The sequence below is a fragment of the Parasteatoda tepidariorum genome, chromosome 11, assembly GCF_982258835.1.
Source record: "Parasteatoda tepidariorum strain Cologne lab strain chromosome 11, Ptep-v5.0, whole genome shotgun sequence".
NCBI lineage: Eukaryota > Metazoa > Arthropoda > Arachnida > Araneae > Theridiidae > Parasteatoda > Parasteatoda tepidariorum.
Window position 1 is genome coordinate 13,355,886 of NC_141765.1, and position 27,476 is coordinate 13,383,361.

General features: G+C 28.9%; 1 protein-coding gene and 1 long non-coding RNA gene across 3 annotated transcripts in view; both read right to left on the reverse strand.

The window, feature by feature from the left end:
* The window catches only part of Cka (Connector of kinase to AP-1), a 44,240-nt gene extending 26,667 nt beyond the window's left edge, over positions 1 to 17,573 (reverse strand). Inside the window, exons 1-9 of one of the 2 annotated variants that reach the window (XM_016063572.5) lie at positions 17,049 to 17,573; positions 14,035 to 14,138; positions 12,661 to 12,737; positions 12,410 to 12,488; positions 7,304 to 7,468; positions 7,089 to 7,223; positions 6,933 to 7,017; positions 5,230 to 5,362; positions 249 to 431 (exon numbers count right to left, since the gene is read on the reverse strand). In XM_016063572.5, the coding sequence (XP_015919058.1) occupies positions 249 to 431; positions 5,230 to 5,362; positions 6,933 to 7,017; positions 7,089 to 7,223; positions 7,304 to 7,468; positions 12,410 to 12,488; positions 12,661 to 12,737; positions 14,035 to 14,138; positions 17,049 to 17,255 (1,168 nt within the window). In that variant the 5' untranslated portion in view covers positions 17,256 to 17,573. The remainder of the gene's footprint in view (positions 1 to 248; positions 432 to 5,229; positions 5,363 to 6,932; positions 7,018 to 7,088; positions 7,224 to 7,303; positions 7,469 to 12,409; positions 12,489 to 12,660; positions 12,738 to 14,034; positions 14,139 to 17,048) is intronic. The other variant, XM_016063573.5, reaches the window with a different exon arrangement.
* A 6,925-nt stretch (positions 17,574 to 24,498) lies between these two features.
* LOC147801247 (uncharacterized) lies at positions 24,499 to 27,476 on the reverse strand. The gene is made up of 3 exons (XR_015430440.1): positions 27,395 to 27,476; positions 26,726 to 26,867; positions 24,499 to 24,695 (listed from the first exon to the last, which is right to left on the reverse strand). It is a non-coding gene; the product is annotated as an uncharacterized LOC147801247 (long non-coding RNA).

Consider the following 27,476-nt stretch of genomic DNA (forward strand, 5'->3'; position numbering starts at 1 on the left):
CTTTTGCTAAAATAGAAGAAATTTTTTTTAAAAAAAGAGAGATTAGTCAAATTTTACCAGCATTTCACTTAAAACATTTTTTTGAGAGGACACCAATAATGGCCACTGGTTTTATGTTAAATTTTATTGATGTCACCTCAATGATCCCTGTCATTTAGGGTGACAAAATTACTTTGTTTCCTTAAATATTAAATAAATAAAACAAAACATTTAGATGCATAGCATAGTACCGCCACCTTAGAACATACCATTTTCATCAGAATCAACTTGGGGGATGTTCAAAAATCCTAAACCAGATATCAGAGCTTTAGTGCTGCTAACATTTGGATCACCCTCTGTCTTTATTCCTAACATATCATCTGGGATCATATGATCTCCCTCTCCATTGGATAAGCGAACAAGCATTGTCTGCAAAGTTGACCGTTTCGGTCCTGATAATGCATGCAAGGAGGAGACAAAATTATAAATGGAAGCAGACACACTTAATGCAATATAGCATGCAAAAAATTAAAATAATCAGAGAAAAATAAACAAAACAAAAAATTATAATTAACAAAAAAAAGCACAGCTATATTGAGGGGGCAATATGAGGTACAAACTATTTAGCTTTGCCTCTAGTTCATACCTCAATAAAAAAATAATAAATAAATAAATAAATAAATAAAACACTCCAAAATCAAGCCTGCTATTTTTTCAGCTTAATTGTTTTCTCTCCATTCAATATTACCATATTTTTCAATATACCACACCAAAATAAAAAAAAATGAAACCTTAATGAAACTGCTTTACTACCTTAAAAACTGATACAGTAAAAATCTGATTATCTAGAATTCAACAATCACAAAGGCAAAAATAGTGAGTAAGTTTTTTGTTTTTAAATCAATTGAAACACTTACTATAGCTCTTTCTTTTTTTAAATTTATAATGAATTTAACTGTTCATAATTCACCGAATCGGAATCATAAATAAATCTCATTAAAAAAAATATCTAAATTAAATTTTTAAAAATCAAACTTTATTTAGTTCTATATGGTGTAAATTCGCTTAATATAAAACTTTGTTTACTTGTATTCAATATACACACTTTTTACATTACCTTAGTTGACTACCAGTAAATCATTTATGTATTAGTTTATGATTTTAAAACTTTTTAAGTTCAGGAAATCGTAGTATATAAGAAAGAAGACATTTATTTTCCTCAACAAAAAAAAAAATATTTACTATTTTTTTAATAAATAAAAATGAAACTCGCAAAAAATTGTCAGAAATTAAAAGCGAAAGGATTTATTAAGTTTTTATTTTATTTTATGTACTTCTAAACTCCTTTTATACACATATATATACATACTTGGGAGTTTCTTTATTTCAGCTAAATGAAATCTGCCTAAATGTCACAAGAAGCATGATAGCGTTTAATATGAAGTGGAAGAAACAGAAGTTTTCACCAAGTATTGTTGCCAATGCATTACCATGTGCACACGAATGAGTATCACAAAAATGAGTACCTTTGTCATTTAAATGTATAAATACTGACAACCCAAAACCAGAGTTAGTCTGTTAATATTTGTTATGCTCTTTCTACCTGTCATACTATTCAAGTTTTTCTAATTTTGTAAGATTGCAAGCTAGTGATGCTTCTTTTTCCAACTAGTAAATTTTAATAAATAGATTTGGTTTTTCTAAAGTCTGTCATCATTGATTGTTTCACTTACAAGTGCAGGCAGAGAAATGCAGTTTGCATGGCAAAAAGGCTTTTGACTTTGAAAATTTGAATGAACAGAATTATTGTAGCTGTGAATTCACCCTTTTACTTAAAAATAAATAAATAAAATGGAAAAAAAAATCTTCAAAACATAACAGAAATAAAACCTAGAGACGATGCAAACAACAGGGATTAAGAAAAATATCATGCAAAGCAAAGCTTTTGGATTACTTGTTTTTATTTATTGAAGACAAAAGAATACATTATTGCGAAAGATTCCATTTCTATTTAAAAGAAGCTCAAAAGGTTTTAGAACCTACTTATTTTGCAAAACTAACATGTTCACTTAGGGAATTTTTTGAAATGTAATATAAATGAGAACTTATTACCAATTTCTTAGTTTTATTAATCATGTCACTAAAGGTAAAGGAGCTAGCAAAAAAAAAAAAGCTAAAAATGTGTATGGTTTTTGATACGCTGAAATAAGCTACATGTTAACTAAGACAGCCAAGCTACTAAGATTTACCAAAAGCCTAATAACGTTTTTGAAGAAGCAAACATAAAAAGCATCAAAATAGTAAGATGAAATCTATAGATTAAGTATGATGGACTAAGTTTTAAAGAAATGATACTAGATGATTAAACAATTTTTTTAAAAGTATTTTTAGTATTTTAATAAGCAGTTATTAGCATTTTTATTATTATACAGCAATTCTCGGAATATTCTAGATTATTGAAAACTTATACTTTCTAGGCTTAAGAGATGGGTCTGGATACCCTCACAATTGGGAGGCTAAAATTTCATAGTTAAGGGAAATAATTGTCTCTGTTTTATAAAATTTCAAATTTCTTCATAACATAAAAAATAATTTGTTATTTAGATGAGATGTAGGCATTTTCTGCATCCTAAAAGACAGATGGTCAGTTTATTCAAGTTTTTCCATCCACTCATTATAACAAATTTTGATTGTCACATTAATATATCATTTCTGAAAGTTCTTTTTAAAATTTGTAATGAAATATTAAATACAACTTATTATATACCAAGAAACATAACAAAAAAATTGAAGAAATGTTCATTTTAAATGTATTTTAAAACTTTTATATCATATTCACAAAATTTAGTTCAATTTAAATATTACTGAGATTATACTAAAAAAAGGACACCTTTTTTTCCTAAACTTTTCCAGGTTTTTCAGGTCAACTTAAATAAATGAGGAAAAAAATGCAGGAAAAGAACAGAAAAAAATAATTTTTTATTTTAAATTCTTTTTTCACATCAAAAATTTCTGTTTACGATATTACCTTAGCACTTACTTATAATGAAGATGTTTAGAAGTTCAAGCAGAAAAGAACACATACATAAAATCACATTATTATACATAAATTATTAAATGATCCTGGCTGAAATTTTCATTCATTAAATTGTTAATTCAATACAATCATCATACAGACTTAAATATGTAAAAATTACAAAACTTGGAAAAAAATTTTAAGCACATAAAATAAAAACTTGAATTAAAATAATCTCCCTCTAATCTAAAAATTCAACATTTTAATTAAAATTTGTAACTGGGTTCAATATTTCATTAATCAAATAATTAAAAAAAAAGAGCTTCAATAATTTTGGGAAAAAACAACTTGAGTCACTAAAAATTTTTGACAAAAGCAAATTAGTATATTGTCTCTCTAATCAGTAAACCATTTTAACAATTCTGCGATTCTATTATTATTAATATCAATAGTTTTTAACTAAAATGATAAATAGATTATTTGAATTTTTTTAAAAGATAAATTTAATTAATAAGATTTGTTTCCGTATATGCTTAAAATATTAAATTAGTGAAGATCTTAAATTCACATTTTATTAAAAATGTTGATTGACTTACTAATGTTTTTTTTTTTTCATAAAATAAATGAAGATTACTGAAATTTTAGAAAATAACACTCTAGTGTATGTAGTATAATCTAGTATAGATATATATGAAACCTTAAATATTTGTTCAATTAGTGGACGATCCCTTGGTTATAATGTCGCAAAACAAAAATTTTCAAACAATCTTATCTTTATTTATTCAAAAAGGGAGAGGAAAATTACGAAATAATGAGGCTCTGTCTATGACAGTTTAAACCTAGATAAAAATCTGGATTAATGAACGATCTGAGTTCTCTTCAACAAATAAAACAGTTTACTAACACCATCGGCTTTCCATAGACGTGACGGTAATGGAGTGGCATCATCAGCACAGAAAAAAAAACAAAATTTTCTTTTGTTAAAAAAAGACAATTTTAAGTTTACCCCTTACTTTGGCAGAATTTGGGAAATCTTCAGTTAAATTCTTGCAGACAGGATATGCAACCAAAAATCCCATATAAATTTTAAAATCTGAGAGGTGGTATGTCAATAAATTCATTGCATCTTACCACTTTTTTTAAAAAAAAAAAATTTTTTAACTCAGGACAGAAATTTGAAGTTTTTTAAAATCTTCTCTCCAGATTTCATCAGCAGAAATGTCAAAGTATAAAAGAAAAATCTCGATAATCTACCAAGTAAACATCTACCCAGCCATTAATTTTATTATTTTTAACATTATTTTGTGCAACTATAAACAAAACTGCTGAACCCTACATTTTTTTGCAAAATTTGACAGGGAAAAAAATTATCTGAAAATTCCACGTTTTGAAGTAAAATTAAAATTTTCCTTGACTTTTTTGTCCAATATAGCTTTCCCTGACTATTCTAAGCTAATTTTAAGGCATACGAACCGTATTATCATTGAATTATTTACTTGAAAACAAAAAAAAATATTTCAATTAAAGCATTTTAAATAAAGCAATTGAAGTTAAATCAGTTATCACTTCGCAAGAACAAAAGATATTTTTGACTATTTGAAATTTATTCTTACAAACTTGAATTTTTATATTGGGAAGAAAAAACTTGATATGAAGTAAACCACTATACATGTTAAATATAATTTTCTGCCAATGAGGAATACACACTTTCAAGTAAATAATTTAAGAATCACAGTTTAGGATTTTAAAAGCACAGGAATATGAATTGCGTCATTAAGATTACTGGATTTTTAAATTGAGGGAATATGTATCAGGATGCCAGATTTTTAAATCACGTGAATACAATCCGCAATGCATAGCTTTTATAATGGGTAAATACGAAAATCAATGTTTGATATTAAAATTGTCTAACTATGAATCACAAAATCAGGGCAGTTTCAAACATTAAAATTGGCAAAAATTCAACAAATTAAATTAATGAAAATGGCGAATTTTTCTGTCAATTGACGGAAGAATTACATGCAATGTTAATGAAAGTTTCAAAATTTAATTTTCAGACGATTCTTTTAGTTTCTAGACCTGGAAAAATGATACGAAAAACCTAGAATTTAGGGTACACCCAGAATACCATCACCCCTGTTGGACATAATACAAAGACATTTTTTCTACGGATTTTAACTTTTTCTGGTAACTCAAAACATTATAACCAAATACAAATGAAAAAGCATTCTTACCCCACTCTGTATTATCACCAGATGATCTGTCTGGATTCTCACCAGCACCAAGGAAATTGAATTCGGCCAGAGCTTCTTCAGTAGAAGTTTCACCCAAAATATCATCTCCTCTAGTTCCAGTATCATTAGAACCCTATTACATAAAATAAAAAAAGAATTAATAAATAAATAAACATTACTAAAGTAAAATCTTGTTACTGAAACTTTTTGAGTGACAAGAAAGTTCAGGTATCCAAAAAAATTTAGCATATGAGCCTCATTTGATGATTGGTCAAATCAGTCAACAGAATACTGTATATCCCGGTGTATAAGTTGACTTTCCAAACCCTGAAAAAAGTCACTTATGGAAAAAAAATCCCATATCTTTAGTTTCAATCCACAATCACTTTTATAACTGATCATGTTCATTTCTAACATGAAATTTACAATCAATTTAAGCCACCAGACTTAGTAAAAGTCATCAAATCAAATTGAATAAAATATCTTGGATGCTTATTTAGATCTTGGGATAATAACCCCCACCAAGCTGTTACCTAACCACACCAAACAAGCCAAAAGGCAAAATCAGGGAAGACCTCTATCTAGATGACTCGATAACAGTGAGAAAAATATGAAAACAAAAAAGATGATAAATTAGAAACATGCATCTGATAAGACTCTGATGGAAAAAACTCACTAGAATGGCAGGTTGTGGGCTGTAGTGCCAAGAAGAAGAATGTATGAAACATATCTCCACATAAGCAGAATAAGCTTTTTTCAATGATCAACAAATGAAATGATCTAAATATATTTAGTCATTCAACAAATCAATTTAAACCAGCACACAATTAGCCATGACAATGATTTTAATTGTTATCGTATTATGCAATTTAAAAGCACTTAATCAAATTAACATAAATACTCCATGCCGAAAAATTCCCTCTTAGCTAAGTGCAAATGCAGCTATGCACCAAATTTTAAGAAGTTACACAAAACTTTAAAAATTAGAACATTTTCTTAAAGCAATAGCATTATAAGTGGTAAAGAATTTATAAATTTAAAAAATTTGAGAAGGCACATTATTTTACAACTTTAAAATATTTGCTTAGAAAAATACTACATTTACAGAAACTCTAGCAAATATGATGTCTTTTGTTTAAGTTGTAAAATTTAACTGTTAATAATAAAATAATTTGCTAGTTAATTTATTCCAATAGTTTGACACATTGAAAATAAATAAGGTATTTCTTCTTGAACTTATTTAAAGATCTAATCACTGTTTCATTAAACTTAAAAATATTCAGCTAAATTTAAAAAAATATATTTTGAGTAATATCTTTCTATTGGATGCAAGAAAACCCCTTGGTCATTCAAATGTATTTTTTTACCCATAAAATGTACTTTTATTGTGGGTGAAATCAAAAAAGTATAGTTACTTAAATATCTATAATTTACTCTTTGTTTTCTAATCAGTTTTTCTCAGTCACTGTTGCTCCCAGGGAAAAAAATACTTTTTAACAGAAAATTCCTGCTATATTTCAGAGCAGATTATTTAAATTTTGATTTGATTGCTTTACAGATGGCCTAATTTGTTTTGATCCAGAATGCCCTTCAGTGTCGAAATCTTTTATACAAACAATGTTTTAGTGCTTTTCACAACTTGTATAGCTCCCAAAAATGAAATATTTTTAGCAATAAAAAGGGGAATCATGAAAATTAATTACCTTTTGTTTTAGTTTAATTTTAGATTTTACTTCTAAGATTTCACTGTCTTCTTCATCAACAGTAGATGCATCATCCATTTCATCACTAAAGTAGAAAATGTTTTAAGTTATTTTAGAAAAAAAAAGTTTAATTAGAGGTTTGATTTAAAATGTTACCTTAAATTTTCTTCATCGTCATCCATGTCTACATTTTCTGCAGAAAGGAAATCAAATGTATCAAGTACTGATTGCTCAGCATCTCTTAATACACTCCTTGATATAGTATTTGGATTTCTTTTGCAGTTATTGGGTCTAAAATAAAAGATATTAACATAAGCAAAAAATTAAATTATACTTAAGATTAAATATGAAAACTACATCTACATTCATACATCCTTATCTGTGAAGCACAAACAGGTTTCATTTGTTCACCATTTAGAGTTATATTTTGGGTCTCTTCAGTCTCTGAATTTGAAGGAGCAAGGCCAAGAAGTGTTCTTACTCTAGCAGATCGTACATCAATGATAGTATCTGTATATCCTATTTCTTGCAGGTATCTAGAATTAAAGAAGCATTAGCAATGTATGCACACCCTTTAATAATCTTATTTATAATTAACTAGCTGTACCCTGCGTGCGTTGCAACGCTTTCAATTTGAATTTGAATTTTGTATTTAAGTGTGTAAATGACATTTGCGATTATGATTTGAAATGCAAATTTTATTTAATGGTGAAAAAAAGCAGTTAATTCTCTAGGATATCATTAGTGCATTTTCAAACAGACATGTATGGTGATGCACACGGAGCATGAAACATATTTTGGACAATGATCTGAAATAAGACTGGATCTATGGTGACATCAAGAATTTCTGCTGATATCTGATCAGTTTTAGAAGGTGGTTTTTTTTCAATAAGCCAAATTAGAATGTGTGCCTGAGGCAATCCTCGTTTTTGCCATTCAATAGAGTACACCCAACACCGTGTCTCTCTAAAAACATGACGCTTCACAATGAAATCAAGTAAAGATTATCATTTTTGTTTGAACACACGTGCTGTAATATCATGACGATCCGATGATGATTGTCCTGGTAACAAAATATCTCTAATTTCAACCCAAGCAGAATTGCACGTAAATGTAATAAATAAATCTAGGAGCCCATATGCGAGAACATATGTCATTGCATCCTGTGAGTATTCATACATGTGCCTTGGAGTCCAAGGCACATGTATGAATACTCAGACATGTATGAATACTACATTTGCAGGGAGTCCAAGTTTTTCTGCATTCTTCTGAACGTAATTTGGTTTGATTTAATTTAATATACAGTAGGCGTTCAGTTTCAATTTTCGCATACATATCGACAATGTATTGATGAACTAATTGTCGACATTTTAAAGTATGATTATCAGCGTTTTGGCAATCATTAATCTATATGCATAAAAACTTATTGCACTTGCTTTCTTATTGGTTTTCTCGCCTGTTTGCGGACTTCTTAATTTTATGTTAAAATAATATCCCTCCTCTCCTCACCAAAATAAAATAGGATATTGCAATGCATCATATGATCGATACGTTTCTGAGAACTCTTTGAACGTCACGATTTCTGCGATGAAGAACTGTATCGCGGGAGGTAAATTCTTCGCCAACTATAACAATAGCCACTTCATCCAATGTTGGCGCATTGTATTTTTCTTTGTGGTGGCCTACAGGTGTTTTTTCAGCTCTAATAACAACTTTGTAAATATCGGATGACATTTAGTCTAGGGCAATTGTGAACAGCCTAATTAACTGATTATGTTGATCGAAAAATTTTTGTAATACGGTAACAATTTTTCGTTTAGTGCCATTGTTTACCTGACAACGTTGATTGACTTGATCATTTGTGTTATCCATGAAATAAATTTGTAGAAATTTATGATCTGCGTTAGGCATTGAAAGAAGTGATCCTTGCACGATGATAAATTTGGCCTTGCACTTTGAATGTTGGGATGTAATTCTCGTTCAGGATACGTGTAGCACCGAATAAAGTCATTTAGAAACACGAATTGTACCGGCGTATATGCGCCAAAAAATGTTTCGATTGGTTTGTTTGACCTGATACGAAGGTTGATAATGTCTCGGCAGGCGACGTAAAATCTTGTAGTTTCTGTATGCTTCTAGAACAGCAAATTTCAGCTGTTTCATTTTTAAATTTGAGAGCATTACAAAACATACATAATTGATATATTTCTCCGATGATGACACTTGGGGGAAGACTATAGTTTGTTGTCGGATCATAGTGAAATGCACTGAAATTCAAATCAGAGTATTGGCAGCGTCTGAATAGCGAAATGCGTTCTCGGTCGGTTTTCATTCTTGCTTCCCGTTGCTCTGATGTTTCCGACGAACGGGCTTGTGTAGTTCGTAGTTGATTTGTTGACAGTCTTCTTTCCTGTTGCTCAGACGTGTCTAAGGAACGGGCAAAAGCATTCTGTTCTCGATTAGTTTCAAGTCTTTTTCCCGTTGCTCCGATGTTTCTGAAACACGGGTAGTTCTCTTTTTGCGCGCTTGAGATGTCGACCGACTAAGAGCGATTTGCTTAGGCGGCATATTTTTGCAAATATTCTTTCTGACAACGAAAAAGAAATGTAAAAGTTGGCAGTGGTCGCAAATTTGCTAAATCGAAATATCACATACATATTTTAAATAATAAAAAGAGCAATAAAAATGAGATGAATAAGAAATATGAAAATTATAAGATTTAAAACAAAAATCAATTTTATAAATGAAAGAAATAAAATGGATGAATTCGAAAACTTTGCATAAATAAACAAACAAACTAATAGTTTTCAAATGACAACTGTCACAGCACTGAAATCTTCGAAAAGTATATTTAATTTTGCTAACCTAAAATTACGTACTAAATATAAATATTTCTGAAAACGTGCAATTTGAATGAAATTTGCTTTTGTCTTTATATTTATTAAACAGTTTTCACAGTACTGAATCTGTGATACGACCAACAATTAAGAAATCTATTCTCGTTGATTTTACTTGCTTGTGCTCACCTGACATAAAGAAAAGCGCGAATTAAAAATTAAAGTATATGCAATTTACTTTAATTTACTTTTCTAAATGAATAGAGTTATAAGATAGAAAATATCACTGTTGTTATCTTCAAGATATTTGAAAATTGAATCGTTTATAGCAAAATTTAAAACAATGGCTAGCTTTTAACCAATCAGAAAATTCCATTTCGACTTTCACTGATATCGCTGGAACGGTTTATCGCACGGGATAAAAAGTATCCTATGTCCTTCTCCTGGCTCTAAACTACCTCCCTGCCAATTTTCAGCTAAATCGGTTCAGCCGTTCTTGAGTTATAAGTGAAGTAACTAACACGACTTTCTTTTATATATATAGATATATAGATTACACAAACATATACTAATTTACTAAGTTATTACAGTTTTGTAAATAATAATGGTCTATGGCCTATGGTTGGCAGCAGTGCTCACATTTTTAAAAAGGGGTAGGGTGCATTTTTTGAAAAGGGCACTTTTTTCAGAAACAAAAAGACACTTTGAGAAGTAAAAAGGTGTTTTTTGTCAAATGAAATAAGACTTCCACTGGATTATTTCTCATAAAATAACCATTTATATATATATAAATATATGAAAAAATTGGTTCAGATCTAGAGCTTTTATTTTCTTTTTTTTTGTGACGGAAAACATTGATTAGATTTAAAAGCCAGTCAAAAATATAAATAAAACTTTGCTTAGATACAAATTATTCATATCATGAAATTTTGGCATTTAGTATTTTTCAAATCAGAAACAAGCCATTTTAGATGATGAATATCTTCATTATTTGGGTTAGAGCTAAGATTATTTTTTAAAGAAATATTTAAAATATATGCATAAATATTTAAAACTTATGCATATTTTGGAGTTTAGCAAGTGCATAGTTTACATTATTTTATATGAACTTGTAAGAAAGATTAAATTAATTAAAAATTGTCTGTAAATTTTTAAAAACAGTTTTAAGAAGAAGAAAAAAAATTTTGCTACTTTTTCAGTCAACTTCTATTCTTTGATAGAACAATTTACATCAATAACACTGCTTAAAAGACATCACTTAATTTGTTTTGATTTTGAATCAATATCATTAAGTTGAAGTGGTTAAAGATAATTTTTTTTGTTCAGAAAAAATAGTATTCATAAATTTCCTCGGTATTTCTTATATTACTAAAAAATAACATTTTAGAGTTAGAAAATTATCTCAATGGTACATAACCGTTTTCTAACTTTTACAGTTAAACAAAAGAAAGCATATAAGAACATTTTTATAGCAACATATTTTCCGATAACAATATGCAATGTCCTGAAAGTTTATTGATTGGGATGCCGAATTTTAAAATATTGTCTTATATATAATTATAATAACAATTCTTTTCATACATTATCACCAGGAAACAAAATCTTTAAATGTTAATCACCAAAAAAATATAATCTCGGGAAATATAATAATAGAAATAATACACTTACTCATAAATATTTAAAATTAAGGCGTTATAATTAAAACATATAAATAGTTTGAATAATGACATTATAAAATATGTTATGAAATTGGAAGAATTTTTAAGCATCAGCTTTTATTTTTTAGTTTCAGGATTTTATTTTCTTTGACCTTGTACATTTTTTTCTCCTTTTCTGTTTGAAGTTATTAGATAGTATCGATTTCAGTGGCGAAATTCTATAAAGAGTTCTTAAACCTCTCAACTAAAACATAATGCTTTTCAATCACAGCAGGATAAATTCTTCTAGTATATTTTATAATTCCTTTGATGACCCCTTTATATTTTCTGAGTTAAAACATGGAAAATTAAGTTTAGATAGTATTTTTTTTATAATCATTATTGCTGGTCGCTATAGTGCAAACTGATATTTGACTACTACTGTGTAATTTTTTCAATATGTATGTATATAAACATATATAAACATACATATATATACTTATACATACATATACATATATTACTTGAGGCTGATAGCACAAGGGAGTTGTCTTTAGTTGAATGCAACATAGAATTCACACTAAAAATTCTTAGAATATTGGTGTCATGACTTAATGTTTTAAACAGTTTCAATGTGTATGAAATTTTTTCCGTTTCTATGTAATAGAAAGGTAATTTCTTTTTATATGTGAACAAAATGTAATGAAGTTTTAGAACATATATTATCAATTTCAAAGATTTCTTTGGGTTCTATATTAATAAATTAATTTTAAGGTAAAATATTGAAACATACCATTTTAACCCTCAACTCATTTTACCCCACCACACATATTTTTTCTTATGAAAAACAATTTTTTAAAAAAAATAATGCTTGGAAAACAGATATCATGTATTTGGTACAGTGATAAACCATTGAAGGAATACATCAAAACTTCAGTTATTAAAAATATCAAATAGAAACAATTATTAAAAATTTATGAAAAAATAAATAATGAGTTCATACTGCCTAAGTAGTTGACGCCCTTGTCTCCAAGAAACATTACTATTGTTCCCTATTAGAGAATCCCCATCAATAGGTTCATCTAAAATAAAATGAAATGTATGTTACCAGTAACAATTATAATAAAATAATTAATAAAAAAATAAACCATTAAATATAAGATAAAAAGATCAGCATGAAATTCAATCTATTTATTACAAATTGACAGTTGTGATAAAAGAAAAACTATTTAGTAAATAACAAAACTGACTTACCAATGTCATCAAATATGGGAGCTTTTATATCTGTAAAATTTGGATCTGTTCCATATTTTAATTTGTGCAATTTCACTCTGAAAACAAGAGTAAATATTCGTTTAATAACTTACTAAAAAAAGTTGTTGAAGCTCATATTAAACTTTCAAATAACTCTTACACTATAGAGATTAAAATAATCCAGAGTTGAGAAAAATAAAATTGACTGCAAGAATCATGAGCTATCATAGATTTAAATTTTCTTTAAAATGTACTCCATTACGAATCAGACTCTCTTAAAATTTCCAATTTCAATGCTAGCTTAACAAATTGCTCTTATAATAACACAAAAACTATCTTTTCACTCTAATAAAAGAATATGTACAGAGGTGAAGTAAAAAAGAACACCCTAAATACATCTGGTCAATTTCAAGCACTAAGATGTAATGATTTGAAAGGAGCCTTTTTAAATATACCGATAAATTAGAGAAATTAAAAATAAAAAACATTCCTCTGAATAAATGTACTTTTCTGATTCTCAAAATACTAAGGTTAACAACAATCTTTAAGATAAGGTCATCAAAATTTAGTCAGCAACGTAGTGTAAAATTTGTGGCCAGTATACTGTAAATTTTTCTTCTACTTTAAACATTAACTGGAAATTATTGCAATGAATCAAACAATTTTTGCACCTGTTTATACAACTCTCTTAGCAAGAAACAATTTCATGACATAAAAAAAAAAAATTTTTTTTTTCAAATCAGTTATTTATCCTAATAATTATCGAAACATTTTTGAGCTATAAGACAAATGTTGATGAGTCAAAAAAAAAAAATAACTATTTCATAATAAACATAGCTTTTTAAATTTAATTTTCTTAGCTTATTTTTAGGGGTCTATACTATTTTCTCTAACAAATACATGATTTACTTATTTGAATTAAATCATAAGAAATTTAAAAAAAAAAAAAAATTTGAGGTATAATGGTAATTTAAACACATTCTATCAAAAATTCAAGGAAAATCATATTTTCTATATGCATGTTTGCCAATAACATGAAGAAAAGGTTTCCATTTTTTAAAATTTCAATATTGTTGCTAAGAGTAAAATATAAATTGCAGACACAAATACTTGCTACCTAATATTATATTTGAGAAAAATAGACTAATACTGAGGTGAAAACAAACTAATAAATATTGGAAAATATATATTAAATAATTAAAATAAACAAGCAATGTATATCTAATGCTCAGCTAACTAAAAACATTTTGCTGTTTTAAAAAAAAAATGGAAGTAACATTTAAAAGTTCAAACCACTATTATCTAAATATAAAAAAAACATGGAGAAACTTATTGCAAGATCATATAGTTATTTAAAATAATTGCATAATTTACCTTTCTTGTTTCAATGCATATTCTAGCATTTTAATCCTTCGTATCAGATCATTTTTCAAATTTTCTTGTCCTTTACGCTCACCTTGTAAAAATGCTATCCGTGCCTGTTGGAATTAAATGAAATATATAAAACGAATAAAAAATAAAAAATTATACAATAACTATTGTAATATTTATTTAATTAACAGCAATTGAACTAGTCATTGAAATTAAAATCAGAAATAAACATTTTTGCGTGAGAAGAAATATGTTTTTCTTTAATCTGGTACTTCATTGTTATACAGAAACATTACTTATTTCAAAACTTTGCAAGGAAATGTTCTGTGCATAACACAAATTAACAACTCGTATTAATTAATAGAACAATTTTAAAAATAGTTTCAATTTTTTTTTTTTTTAAATATCTTTATGACACAATCTACGATCTTTAAATCGACCCTTCTATTAGAAGAAATCACACATAAAAACCTGTTTGCTATTATATAGGCACCATAACGCCCATAAGAACAGTGTGCAAAAAAATGAACGAAACACTCTGAATAACTTTTGATCTAATGATAGGATTTCTATGTACTAGGACTCAATCTTAATGGTTCAAGGGGGTGATCTCAAATATGCTAATTAGTTAGAGCAAACGATATTTTAAGTTGCAAAATCAGACACAAAAACCTACCTTCTCTAAATAATAGGGAGCAGCTGCATTCTTGGGATATATCATTCCAATAAAGGAGAGCAGTTCACACTTTGGACCCCTTGATAGTAATTTCACTTTTTACGTATTTTTACAAAGTAAGGATGCACCGAATATTCGGCCACTAATCCGTATTTTATCTTTTTCCGAATATTTGGCAAAGAACTATTTGGAAAATTATTTTTCAACAAAGTCTTTTTAAGGGGTAAATTTTAATAAATTTAATAAAGAATTATCTAAAATTGTATGAAAGAGTAATTACTTTTAATATATTTTTCATAATTTTCTTTCAAAAATTAAGATCAACTTTTATTTTTTCTGCTTTGCTTCTGAATATAATCTTTGATTTTTATAAGCATTTTCATGATAGTGTCGCAAGTTTAAAATAGTTTTTGGTAGACATTATCTCTTTTACTGTTTCATGGATAACTTTTTTGCTGGAAAATATATTTTTAGCATTAATATATTATTTTTAGCATTACTTTGCTTTTTAAACTTCACAACTTAAGTTTTTTTTATAAATAGATATTGGTCAGTTTCATTATCTTAAAATTTCTTAACTAGTTATATCTTAATATCTAGTTTTTTCCCCATACCAATAACACAGCTAAGTTTTGATTATTTGTCATTATTCACTAGAAAAAAATATCCTAAATAATAACTATATATACTATATACAATTTTTTAATAAACTTATTTCTATATAAAAAATATTTATTAAGGATTCTTGTTTTAAAAAAAAAATGCTTTTTGGCTCCCGAATATTTAATATTCCGCCGAATCACTCTTCATTACATCCCTATTTACAAGGAATAATTTTATAATATCACATTTTTTTAACAACAAAAAATTTTAAATCAATTCTTTCTAATTAGATTAAAAATTTCCCCACAACTATTTCATGTTTATCATAGATAAATATTCTGGGAACGACCAAATAAAAATACAATATGACTAACTACAATGTTATAAAAAAAATTATACAAAGGTTGCCAAGGACAAAGCCAAGTATAATTAAGAAAATGCTGTGCACACATAAGAAATCAACAGTAGAATAACATATTTTGATCAATGTAAGAAAGCATAAGTAACTGAGCAATTAATTTCAATTTTGAATGATTTTAGTCAGACAGCATTTTGTTTAACAAGAAGTTTTAATTAACTTCTAAAGAGAAAATAATACTTCCTTATTCTTCCTCAGCACGACAGCCCCTTACAGGCCTTGGCTGCTTCAACCACACGTAGTCTCCAACGCCTCTAGCCCATGGCGACTTCAAATACTTTAGTAATAAAAATTAAACAAAAAACCTCTGCCCCCAAGAAATTGTCACTTCTATTGAATTTGTTGTTTATATATTAAAAAAAAAAAAAAAGCATGAGCAATTTTCCCCAAAATTGGCAGTTTTTTTTAACAATTAATTCCATAAATTCATCTTTACAGTTTTGATTTCTGAATCAGACTAGCATGCAAACATAAATTTACCAATTCTAAAATATGTTCTATAGAGCATAAAAATCTGTATAAGCAAACTTAATAACAAATAAATAAGTTTTCAATAAAACATTCCAAAGCAATGAAACATAATCAACAAAAAATAATATGTATAAATCAGTCTCAAAAATAATAAATTAGCATAAATAATCTTCAGGATTTTTTTTTCGTTTCAGTATTTAAAACCTCTGTTCTATAGAATGTAATAACATGTATAAATAAACTTATTCGAGATCGGATATATTTTCCAGTAAAACAGAAGAAAGTAAGCAATCTAGCATTGTAAACAAACACTGAATATCCGCAATTGAAAAAGAAAACTTTCAATGAAGCCCACATTACAATTAGAATAACGTGCAAGACAAGAATTGATGCCCAAAACAAAAAAGTTTTGATAGAAAAAAATAAAACAAAATTAATAATTAAGCTATTCAATTACTTGGAACTTCATTTGTAGCTGACAGAATAATAGTTATCTTGATGATAGATTTGAGCGAACACTACTACATCAATCACTTTAAATGGTTTATTTAAAGATAAATAGTAGCACATAATGGAAAAGATCGGTACTAAGTAATTTAACGACAGTCCAAAGAAAAACTCAAGTTTTACAACCATCTCTATGTATTTACCTAGGTCGAAGAATCAATATGCGGTCACATTTTATATTGACATGTTTGAGAAAATAAAACTGAACATCGAGGAATAAAAACAGATCGACTTTCAAGATACCCAAAACTTGAAGATTCATGAATACAGTGCATATCTTTATTATATAGTAAACATTTAATGCATATTTGTTTATGTTTCCTATGTTGTGATAAAACTTACTTGAAGTTCAGCCCTTTCAACTTCCCACTGAGCTCTTTCCATTTCAAACCTCGCCCACTCATGCTGAATAAAATGAAGAATTCCTGGTATTGAATAATGTGGTCTTTGATTATGTTCATCTTGATTTTGTTTAGTACTAATATTACCTCCAGACGGAGGACCAAGCTGAATGCTATGGTTTTGCGTAGCTGAAACGTCTTCCATCATAGCATGGTAGCCATTAGCTTTTGGAACAGCTTGTCAGCTATGAATGACGGGAAAAACACAGTAAGAGCCAGATTTAAGTTCATAATTATTTGAAAAAAACTTTTCATGACCCAAAATGCAAGTTTTCATTAATATATACAATATTGTCCATATAAATAAGAGATTGTAAATAATACTCTTTACATGGAAGATACTTATTTCTTTAGTTTCTTAAAAGATACAAGGATAAAGCGAGCTATGGACTAGCTGAAGAATCATTCCTTCACGCATGTGCGATCAAAGCGTGACTGGATAACGTCACTAATAAATTGTCCAATTAAAAACTTGTCCTTTGTCCTTTACCTATGGCAACGCTTCACATGCTTTTACAGTTAGCGTGTAGTAGATAGATAGTATAGACATATGTAAATAGACGTAGAAGATGGAACTATGCTAGTTTCTATCTTGATTTGCAAATAAGTTAAAAAATGTTTACACAGAAAACTATATGGAACTCAAAACTGCATTAAATATAGTTCTTAAAGAGAGCGCAGCAGAAATTTTAGAAAATATTGTTGACAATTAAATGCGAATTCGGAAGAGCGAGCAGGAACCTTAATAGCAAAATATATTTTCCAGCAGAAAATTCGTGAGTCAAGTTCTCACTCGTATTGACGCATAATTCGCACACACAAATTTTTTGCATGAAGTGTGAAAGGCCCTTTAAGGAGCTTTCCAGACGCGGATGCGATCACAAATTTTTAGAAAATACATGTAAGACAAACTGCTTGCACATGCATGAAACAAATTGACGCATAATCGCAAATGCGAGTCGCATGCTGTGTGCTATGCTTTCCCTCTCCATACCAATGCTTTTTCTATGACAGCGTTTTCTTTTAATAACTTGTTTGCACTTTGATATTTTGAAAAGATACTTTCAGCATTTGAAACTTCATAGTTTACTTTCTGTGAATGAATTTTTTTTTACTATAAATTTTAATTTATTAATGGAGGTGAAATTTCAGAAATCGAGTCATCTTTTAGAAATCCGTTTTTCATCCAAATTCATTCAGAAAATCCTTATTTTTGAGTTCATGAACGAAATCTATACATTTCAAATGTGTTAATAAAAAAGAAAAATGAAAAAAATGTTTGAAAAAGAGCTCCACACCTTCTACCAATAGAAGTGCAAATTCAAACTAAGGAGTTCTTTTAGGGGATAGGGATAGGTGAGGACCTCTTTGCTTTATTTGAAAAGCTTTGGGGTTAAAATGCCTTGGGTTTACGATTGGGGTTGAAAATAGATTTATTTATTCCATTCTCTATCTTTTTCCCTTTTTGGGGGGGGGGTCTGATGGATGACTTTTTAGTTCCGTTTCATTCTAACTTCCTATCTTTTTTTGAATTTCGGCTGCGTACATTATTTATAATGAAAAGAAATTGATCCCACTTGCAGATAATCAATTATATTAAATCAATTTATTTAGATAATTATCCACTTCAAAATGAATTTTTCGTTCATTATATTAAGAAATAATCATATAATAATAACTTATTACAGCATTTTAAGATAAAGATATTTAATCATAGTTTCACATTTATTAAATCGTAAATTAGATTACTTTCTTTTCTAACAATTTTGTTTACCTTCTGTTTTTCTCCTTTAAAAAGTAAATTGCATATAAAGTTGCATTCAGTATACACATGCAACTTTAATAATGATTACAAAATATCTGTCTAATATTTTAAATCTATATGAAGAATTGTACCAATAGAATTAAATAATATATTTGATTACATAATATAGTTATTTAATTACATTGCATATTATGTATTAATTAACAATCTTTCAGAGCGTCAATTTTGTAATAAACTAAGTCTTGTGACATATTGCGATTTATTTCTTTTAAATACAATTTTTTAAAAAGCTTTCTTGTTGAGAAAGCATTATTTGTTCATTGAAACCTATGAATCAAAAATTATATATCTGTAAACAATATATGGAAATATTATAAAATATTTCTGTAAACTTCGAATTAATCCTTCCATGTTAATTTGTAAGACAATATCTAATGCAATGTGAATAAATATTTAAAATTCTGGCTGAATGGTCCAAATCAAATCGAGCGTTAAATTTATATAATCCCTTATGAAAAAATCGAAGTATAAATGAGGTATAAACGAGGTATATTTTAAAGGTATAAAGGAGGTTGATATTTAAATACGTCGTTAAGGTAGAAAAGGGTGCAAATGAATACCTCAAATATACCTTAAATATACCTCCAGAGGTATATATGTTTCAACCTGAGATGCTTAATTTTACATCTGTGGGGAGGTAGATATTTACTACTTTAAAAAGTTTCATTTTCAACCTTAGGTTATTACTTATCAGCCTGAAGTATATTTTTTTACTCTTGTGGAAGTATTTATTCAACAACCTAAGGTGGGTCATTTTACACTTCAGGTTATTATAAATCAACCTCAGGTGTATTTTGTTCGACTTCAGGTAATTATTTTTCAACCTCAGGTATCTAATTTTATGCATGTAGAGGTATATATTTTTCATCCTATGGTGTGTCATTTTACACTTAAGGTTATTATAAATCAACTTCAGGTGTATTTTGTTCTGCCTCAGGTAATTATTTTTCAACCTCAGGTATATAATTTTATGCTTGTAGAGGTACATATTTATCAACCTGTGGTGTGTTGTTTTACACTTCTGGTTGTTATAAATCAACCTCAGGTGTATTTTGTTCTACTTCAGGTAATTATTTTCAACCTCAGTTATCTAATTTTATGCTTGTAGAGGTATATATTTTTTAACCTAAGGTGTGCTATTTTGCACTTTTGGTTGTTATAAATCAACCTGAAGTGTATTTGCAACACTTGGAAAGGTTATTTTTTTATTAACGTCACTCGTTCCATGTTCTACCTTAAGTTAATATTTCGTAACTTATAGTATATATTTTTATATTTTTAGAACAATTAATTTATCAACCAAAGATGTGACATTTTACACTTCAGGCTTATGCAGCTCAACCTAAAGCTGTTTTTCAAGTATTTACGAAGGTGAGGTGTTATACGGACCACCTAGTTTATTAATTTTTAGAATCACTATATAAAAAAATATAATGTATAAAGATATTATATATATTATATGAAGAATAAAGTATATCATTGCATTTTTTTCACTAGTAGAGATCCTTTATCAACCTGAAGTTCTTAATATTAAACCTTCGGCAGTAATTGCTTCTTTTGTTAAGCTATAAAAGAAAGTTTCAAATGCATAATTCTTCTATAATTTTAATAGATCGAACTAAATCATCTTAAAATAACACTTATCCAAATTCTACAGTTAGTAAAAATTATTTATGGGAACTCATACTCGTACTTTTAGAAGATAGTTGTCTAAGGTGCTTCAATTTTTAAAGCTATAAAACTACAAATTTAAATAATTAGTCAGCTGAAATTCGAATTACTTTTATTTAAAACTAAAATTTCATTTTTTTTACAAACCAACGAAATTATTTTAAATACTGTTTCCGGCTACCTGTTGAAACTTATAATTATTGGAACCTAAAAGAAAAAAAAAATTATTAGTAAGAAAGTCATATTTACAATAATAGTGGCAGGTTTTAAACTATTAAAATATAAGAATTTGTTTTATTTATGATTTAAATTAACTGTATGAAATTAATTTTCCTTTTCAGATAAATGGTATTACTCTTCTGCCATTTCTATTCAATCCTCGCAGCTAAAAAGCATAACAGGTTCCACAGCCACAAAATAAAGTACACTGAGGACAGTACTACCATTAGCAACACTTACAGAAATTCAAATATATAATTCCAATCTTTTTATGCAATTGTAACACTTTTTATTTTTCTGTACATCTGGTATCATTACGATACTTGTAAGTTTGATAATTATATACTTTTTCTTTTTTTTCTTACAAATCTTTAAACTCAATGAACCTAGTCTATATTTTAAAACTTTTTGTCAGACTTTATGAAACAAATAGCTTTTTTATAAGTTTTCGACGCTGCAGCGTCAAAAATGATTCTGAAGAGGATTTCCGTTATTGTCAATCACATCAGAATTTCTTAAAAAGTAGTTATTTTAATATTTTTTAATAAATGTAATCAAGAATCGTTTAATAAATTAAAATTTTAAAGTTATCTACCTATTTTTATTCTTTTTTTACACTCAATCGAATAGAACAAATTACAAGCTGATAAGGAGCATTTATTTTAAAATTGCGAGTAATTTGTATGTGAAGAAAATGTCTAAGAGAGAATGATTTGAAATAATACTTTTAAAATAAGTTGAGTACAATATCTCCTATATGACTTATAATACCGAGCAGAATAAACCTAATAGTTAGTTGTTACAAACATTTGTTTAAATATAAAATATATAATTAAAATACATAATTATCAAATATCTAGCAAACTATTGTTATCAACAATTACATGAATTCTGTATTTTATTAGGAGAGATTACTTCTTCTTTTTGGTATAAATTCAGAACTTTTTCCTATGGGAAGGCTGAGCAGTAACTTGCTAGTCACTTCTTCTTCGCTGTGCTGCTCATGTGCTATATATAGCCTAGGTCATCTCAGCAATATCAGGGAACTGTGGATATAAGCTATGTAAATATATATATATATATATATATATATATATATATATATATATATAAGAAAAAGAAATAGCATGTTAATCTGATTTAAAATGCAGTGCTATTATGCATATATTCACTCATAAACAACAATATAAACTTTGCAACAGATATCCAAGCAAACGATAAGCATGCAGCTATAGTAGAATTTTAAAGCAAAGATATTTACTACTTTAAAGTGTTTCATTTTCAACCTTAGGCTATTACTTATCAGCCTCAAGTATATTTTTTTACAGTTGTGGAAGTACTTATTCAACAACCTAAGGTGCGTCATTTTACACTTCAGGTTATTATAAATCAACCTCAGGAGTATTTTGTTCGACTTCAGGTAATTATTTTTCAACCTCAGGTATCTAATTTTATGCGTGTAGAGGTATATATTTTTCATCTTATGGTGTGTCATTTTACACTTAAGATTATTATAAATCAACTTCAGGTGTATTTTGTTCTACCTCAGGTAATTATTTTTCAACCTCAGGTATATAACTTTATGCTTGTAGAGGTATATATTTTTCAACCTAAGGTATGCCATTTTACACTTCTGGTTGTTATAAATCAACCTGAAGTGTATTTTCAACACTTGGAAAGGTTATTTTATATTAACGCCATGTGTTCTATGTTCTACCTTAAGTTATTATTTCGTAACCTCAAGTTTATATTTTTGTATTTTTAGAAGCATTAATATATCAACCAAAGATTCGACATTTTGCGCTTCCGGCTTATGTAGCTCAACCTAAATTTTTTTTAGCACTTACGAAGGTGAGGTGTTATACGGACCACCTAGTTTATTAATTTTTAGACTCACTATATAAAAAATATAATATATAAAAAATATAATATACACTGGTTATCATAAATTAAGGAAAATTCACAAAAATCGCGATAACTCAAGAAATTACACATGGAATTTTATGAAACTTACCCACAATATACAACACATAGTAAGGTATTAAACAACATAAAAAGAAATTATCAGACATTAATAGTAGTATAGAAATTAGCACATGTATAAAATAAACAAATTGGAAGTATCGGTTTGCAATAGAAAAAGTACCTTTAATATGGAATATGATTGCCTCTAGAAGCAATACAGCACAAACAGCGATGTGTGATGCTTTCAATTATGCGGTCTATCAGTTCAATAGGAAGTGAGAGCCATTGCTCTTGTAAAGCAGTTGCAAGCGTGGCAAGGGTCTGAGGGGGCGGATTGATGGCAGATACACGCCTCCCTAGAGCATCCCAAACGTGCTCGATAGGATTCAAGTCCGGGGATCGAGCTGGCCACTCCATGCGAGTAATTGTTTCCTGTTGAAGATAATCATCAACAATGCGAGCTCTGTGTGGTCTTGCATTATCGTCCTGTAACAGGAAGCAATCACCAATTGCCCCGGCATATGGGCGCACATAAGCATCAAGGATGTTGTCTCGATAAACCTGAGCATTCACGGTTCCCCTTGGAAAGACATGGAGGTATGTGCGCCCTCCTAAGGATATGCCTCCCCAAACACAGACACTGCCTCTTCCGTATGCATCTCTTTCACGGATGTTTGATGGATGATAACGGGTCCCAGGTTCTCTCCATATCAAATAACGTCTACTGTCACTTTCTAGACTAAACCTGGACTCATCCGTAAAGAGAACAGGCCTCCATTGATCTGACGTCCAGTGGACATGTTGTCGGGCCCACTGCAAACGGTCTCTCCTATGGCGTGATGTGAGCGGCACGCAAATGGCTGGTCGTCTCGCATACAGACCACCTTCGTGGAGCCTTCTGCGCACAGTTGACGTTGACACCAACCTTCCGGTGGCTGCAGCAAGAGAGGATCTAAGATGTGTCGGAGTAGCGGTTCTATTCCTGCGTGCACTTAATGTCAAATATCGGTCATCGGCACTGGTCGTAACAGTTGGCCGTCCTTGACTGAACCTCCTAGATGCCGAATCTGTGGTTTGAAATTGCCTCCAAAGTCTATGAACCACAGATGGACTCACATTTAGCCATCTGGCCACTTCTGATTGACTCTGCCCTGCCTCTAGTCTCCCGATGGCTCTCCATCGTAGTTCTTCAGGCAAATGATGCCTAGAGGTCATTATTACGAATTGGCTATCTCAGATTTTCAATGTCGCAATCACAGTAAAATTTGTGTGCTTTCTCTCAAACTTGGACTTTTATGCTCCAGGCAGATGACGTAAGCCGAGTGCAGCGCCACTAATTTGCATATTGCAATTTTACTCAGCTACTCTTAGTGGACAACATATGCAAATTTTGCACGGTTTGGCTTACTTTTGAAAGAGTTATCGCTATTTTTGTGATTTTTCCTTAATTTATGATAACCAGTGTATATAAAGATATTATATATATTATATGAAGAATAATTTATATCATTACATTTTTTTCACTAGTCGAGATCATTTATCAACCTGAAGTTTTTAATATTAAACCTTCGGCAGTAACTGCTTCTTTTGTTAAGCTATAAAAGAAAGTTTCAAATGCATTATTCTTCTATAATTTTAATAGATTGAATTAAATCATCTTAAAATAACACTTATCCAAATTCTACAGTTAGTAAAAATTATTTATGGGAACTCATACTCGTATTTTTAGAAGATAGTTGTTTAAAGTGTTTGAATTTTTAAAGCTATAAAACTACAAATTTAAATAGTTAGTCAGCTGAAATTCAAATTACTTTTATTTGAAACTAAAATTTCATTTTTTTTACAAACCAACAAAATTATTTTAAATACTGTTTCCGTCTGCATGTTGAAACTTGTAATTATTGGAACCTAAAAAAAAAAAAAAAAAAAAAAAATGAATTAGTAAGAAATTCATATTTACAATAATAGTGGCAGGTTTTAAAATATTAGAAATTGTTTTTTTTTATGATTTAAATTAACTGGATGAAATTAATTTTCTTTTTCAGATAAACAGTATTACTCTTCTGCCATTTATATTCAATCCTCGTAGCTAAAAAGCATGGCATGTATCACAGCCACAAAATAAAATACACTGAAGACAGTATTACCATTAACAACATTTACAGAAATTCAAATATACAGGGTGTTTATAAAGTCCCGGACCCATTTTGATGTTTAATAACTCATAAAATAATAAAGATAGATTAAAATTAATAACATAAATGGTTAGATAGACTCAAAAAGTTTCATGACCCTTGTCAATGAACTTCCACGTGTGCCCCCTTCGTCGCACGGAGAATATCAAGTCGATAGTCAATTTCACGCCAGGTAGCGGCAAGCATGTCGGCATCCACAGAGGGTATAACTGTTGTAATTCTGGCTTTTAGGTCATCAATGTTCGACACGATCCTCCTGTAAACATTGTCCTTTATAAATCCCCAAAGAAAAAAGTCCAGTGGCGTTATATCAGGTGATCTGGGTGGCCTAGGGATTGGACCTCCTCGCCCAATCCATCTTCCTGTAAAATGGTCATTCAAAGAACTACGAACGATGTTACCCCAATGAGGTGGTGCACCATCTTGTTGCAAAAAGACATGCGGCTGAAGCTCTTCTAGTTGTGGAAATACGAAATTTTCCAGCATGTCTAAGTATACGACTGATGAGATTGTCTTCTGTAAAAAAGAAAGCTACCTCTCGTGAAATTGACTATCGACTTGATATTCTCCGTGCGACGAAGGGGGCACACGTGGAAGTTCATTGACAAGGGTCATGAAACTTTTTGAGTCTATCTAACCATTAATGTTATTAATTTTAATCTATCTTTATTATTTTATGAGTTATTAAACATCAAAATGGGTCCGGGACTTTATAAACACCCTGTATAATTCCAATCTTACTATGCAATTTTAACACTTTTTATTTTTCTATACATCTGTAACATTATGGTACTTGTAAGTTTAATAATTAGATTTCCTTCCCTTTCTTTTTTAAGAATCTTTAAACTCAACAAACCTAGTCTATATTTTTCAACTTTTTGTCAGACTTCATGAAACTAGCAGCTTTTTTTTAAATTTTTGACGCTGATTCTGAAAAGGACTTATGTTATTGTCAATCACATCAGAGTTTCTTAAAAAATAGTTATTTTAATAATTTTTAATCGATGTAATCTAGAATCTACAATCGTTTAATAAATTAAAATTTTAAAGTTATGTACCAATTTTTATTCTTTTTTTGCACTCAATCGAATAGAACAAATTACAAGCTGATAAGGAGCATTTATTTTAAAGTTGTGAGTAATTTTATGTGAGGAAAATGTCTAAGAGAGAATGATTTGAAATAATACTTTTAAAATAAGTTTAGTATAATATCTCCTATATAACTTATAATACCGAGAAGAATAAAACTAATAGTTAGTTGTTACAAACACTTGTTTAAATATAAATACACATCCCATAGGATAAAACTCAATATAATACATATTACTTTCAACAATAAATGTTTTTATTTGCAATTGATTTTATTCAATTCAGGATTAAAATTGCATACTATACTGACTTATTTCTAAAATATTTAAGATTTCCGAAATTCGCACATTTTTGAAGTAGTGAACCATAAACAGCTGCATGAAAAAGCTCATAACCTTGAAACAAATTGTCATATAAACTTGAAATCGGATTTAATTTCATTCTGCCCAATATTCTAATAAGTAATAACAATCTGCTTAGTAAATAATTAACGTGGGTAAAATGCGAGAAAATAACATGTAGTGAAAATAGCAGTTTTGTGATCAAACAGGAAGAAGTGAGCTAGTACAGTTACTAGTTTTCAATTATCAAATATCTAGCAAACTATTGTTATCAACAATTACATAAATTCTGTAGTTTATTAGGAGAGGTTACTTTTTCTTTTAGGCATAAATTCAGAACTATATCCTAGGGGAACGCTGAGCAGTAGCTTGCTTGTCTCTTCTTCTGCGCCGCCGCGCATGTGCTATTTACAGCCTAGGCCATCTCAGTAATATCAGGGAACTGTGGATAAGCTCTGTAAATATATATATATATATATATATAAACTTTGTGTATATATATAAACAATAATATAAACTTTGCAACAAATATCCAAACGATAAGCATACAGCTATAGTAGAATTTCAAAGCAAAATTGCTATTTTAAAAATCTTTCAATTTTCAATGATTTATTTATAAGAGAAATTGTGAACATTTTTCTCAATTAATCAGCGTGCGTACTGCTAAGTTAAAACATATACATTTAAGCAAAATAAAAATAATAGTTCTATTTGACTGAACTACAAACAATAAAATATACTGTGCATAACCTGCTGTAACGATTCACCAGTAATGTTACCCAAAACAGTGACGAGAAATATTTCGGTTATTCTCTCTTACTGCTAAGCCTACAACGATAGCCTCTAAGAATATCTTCCAACTTAAATTATTTAAGATCAGGACGCGTCGTTAAAACAAAAATAATAAAATTTAAGTTTCAAAATTTAAGCATATTTGATTAAAAGTGATAAAACTAAATTAATATATGTCAAGCACACTTACCGAATTTCGAATAGACTTTCGATTGTCAACACACACGCCATTTGCCGGCTCGCATGGAACTCTGGGAAGTGAGTTAGTTAAT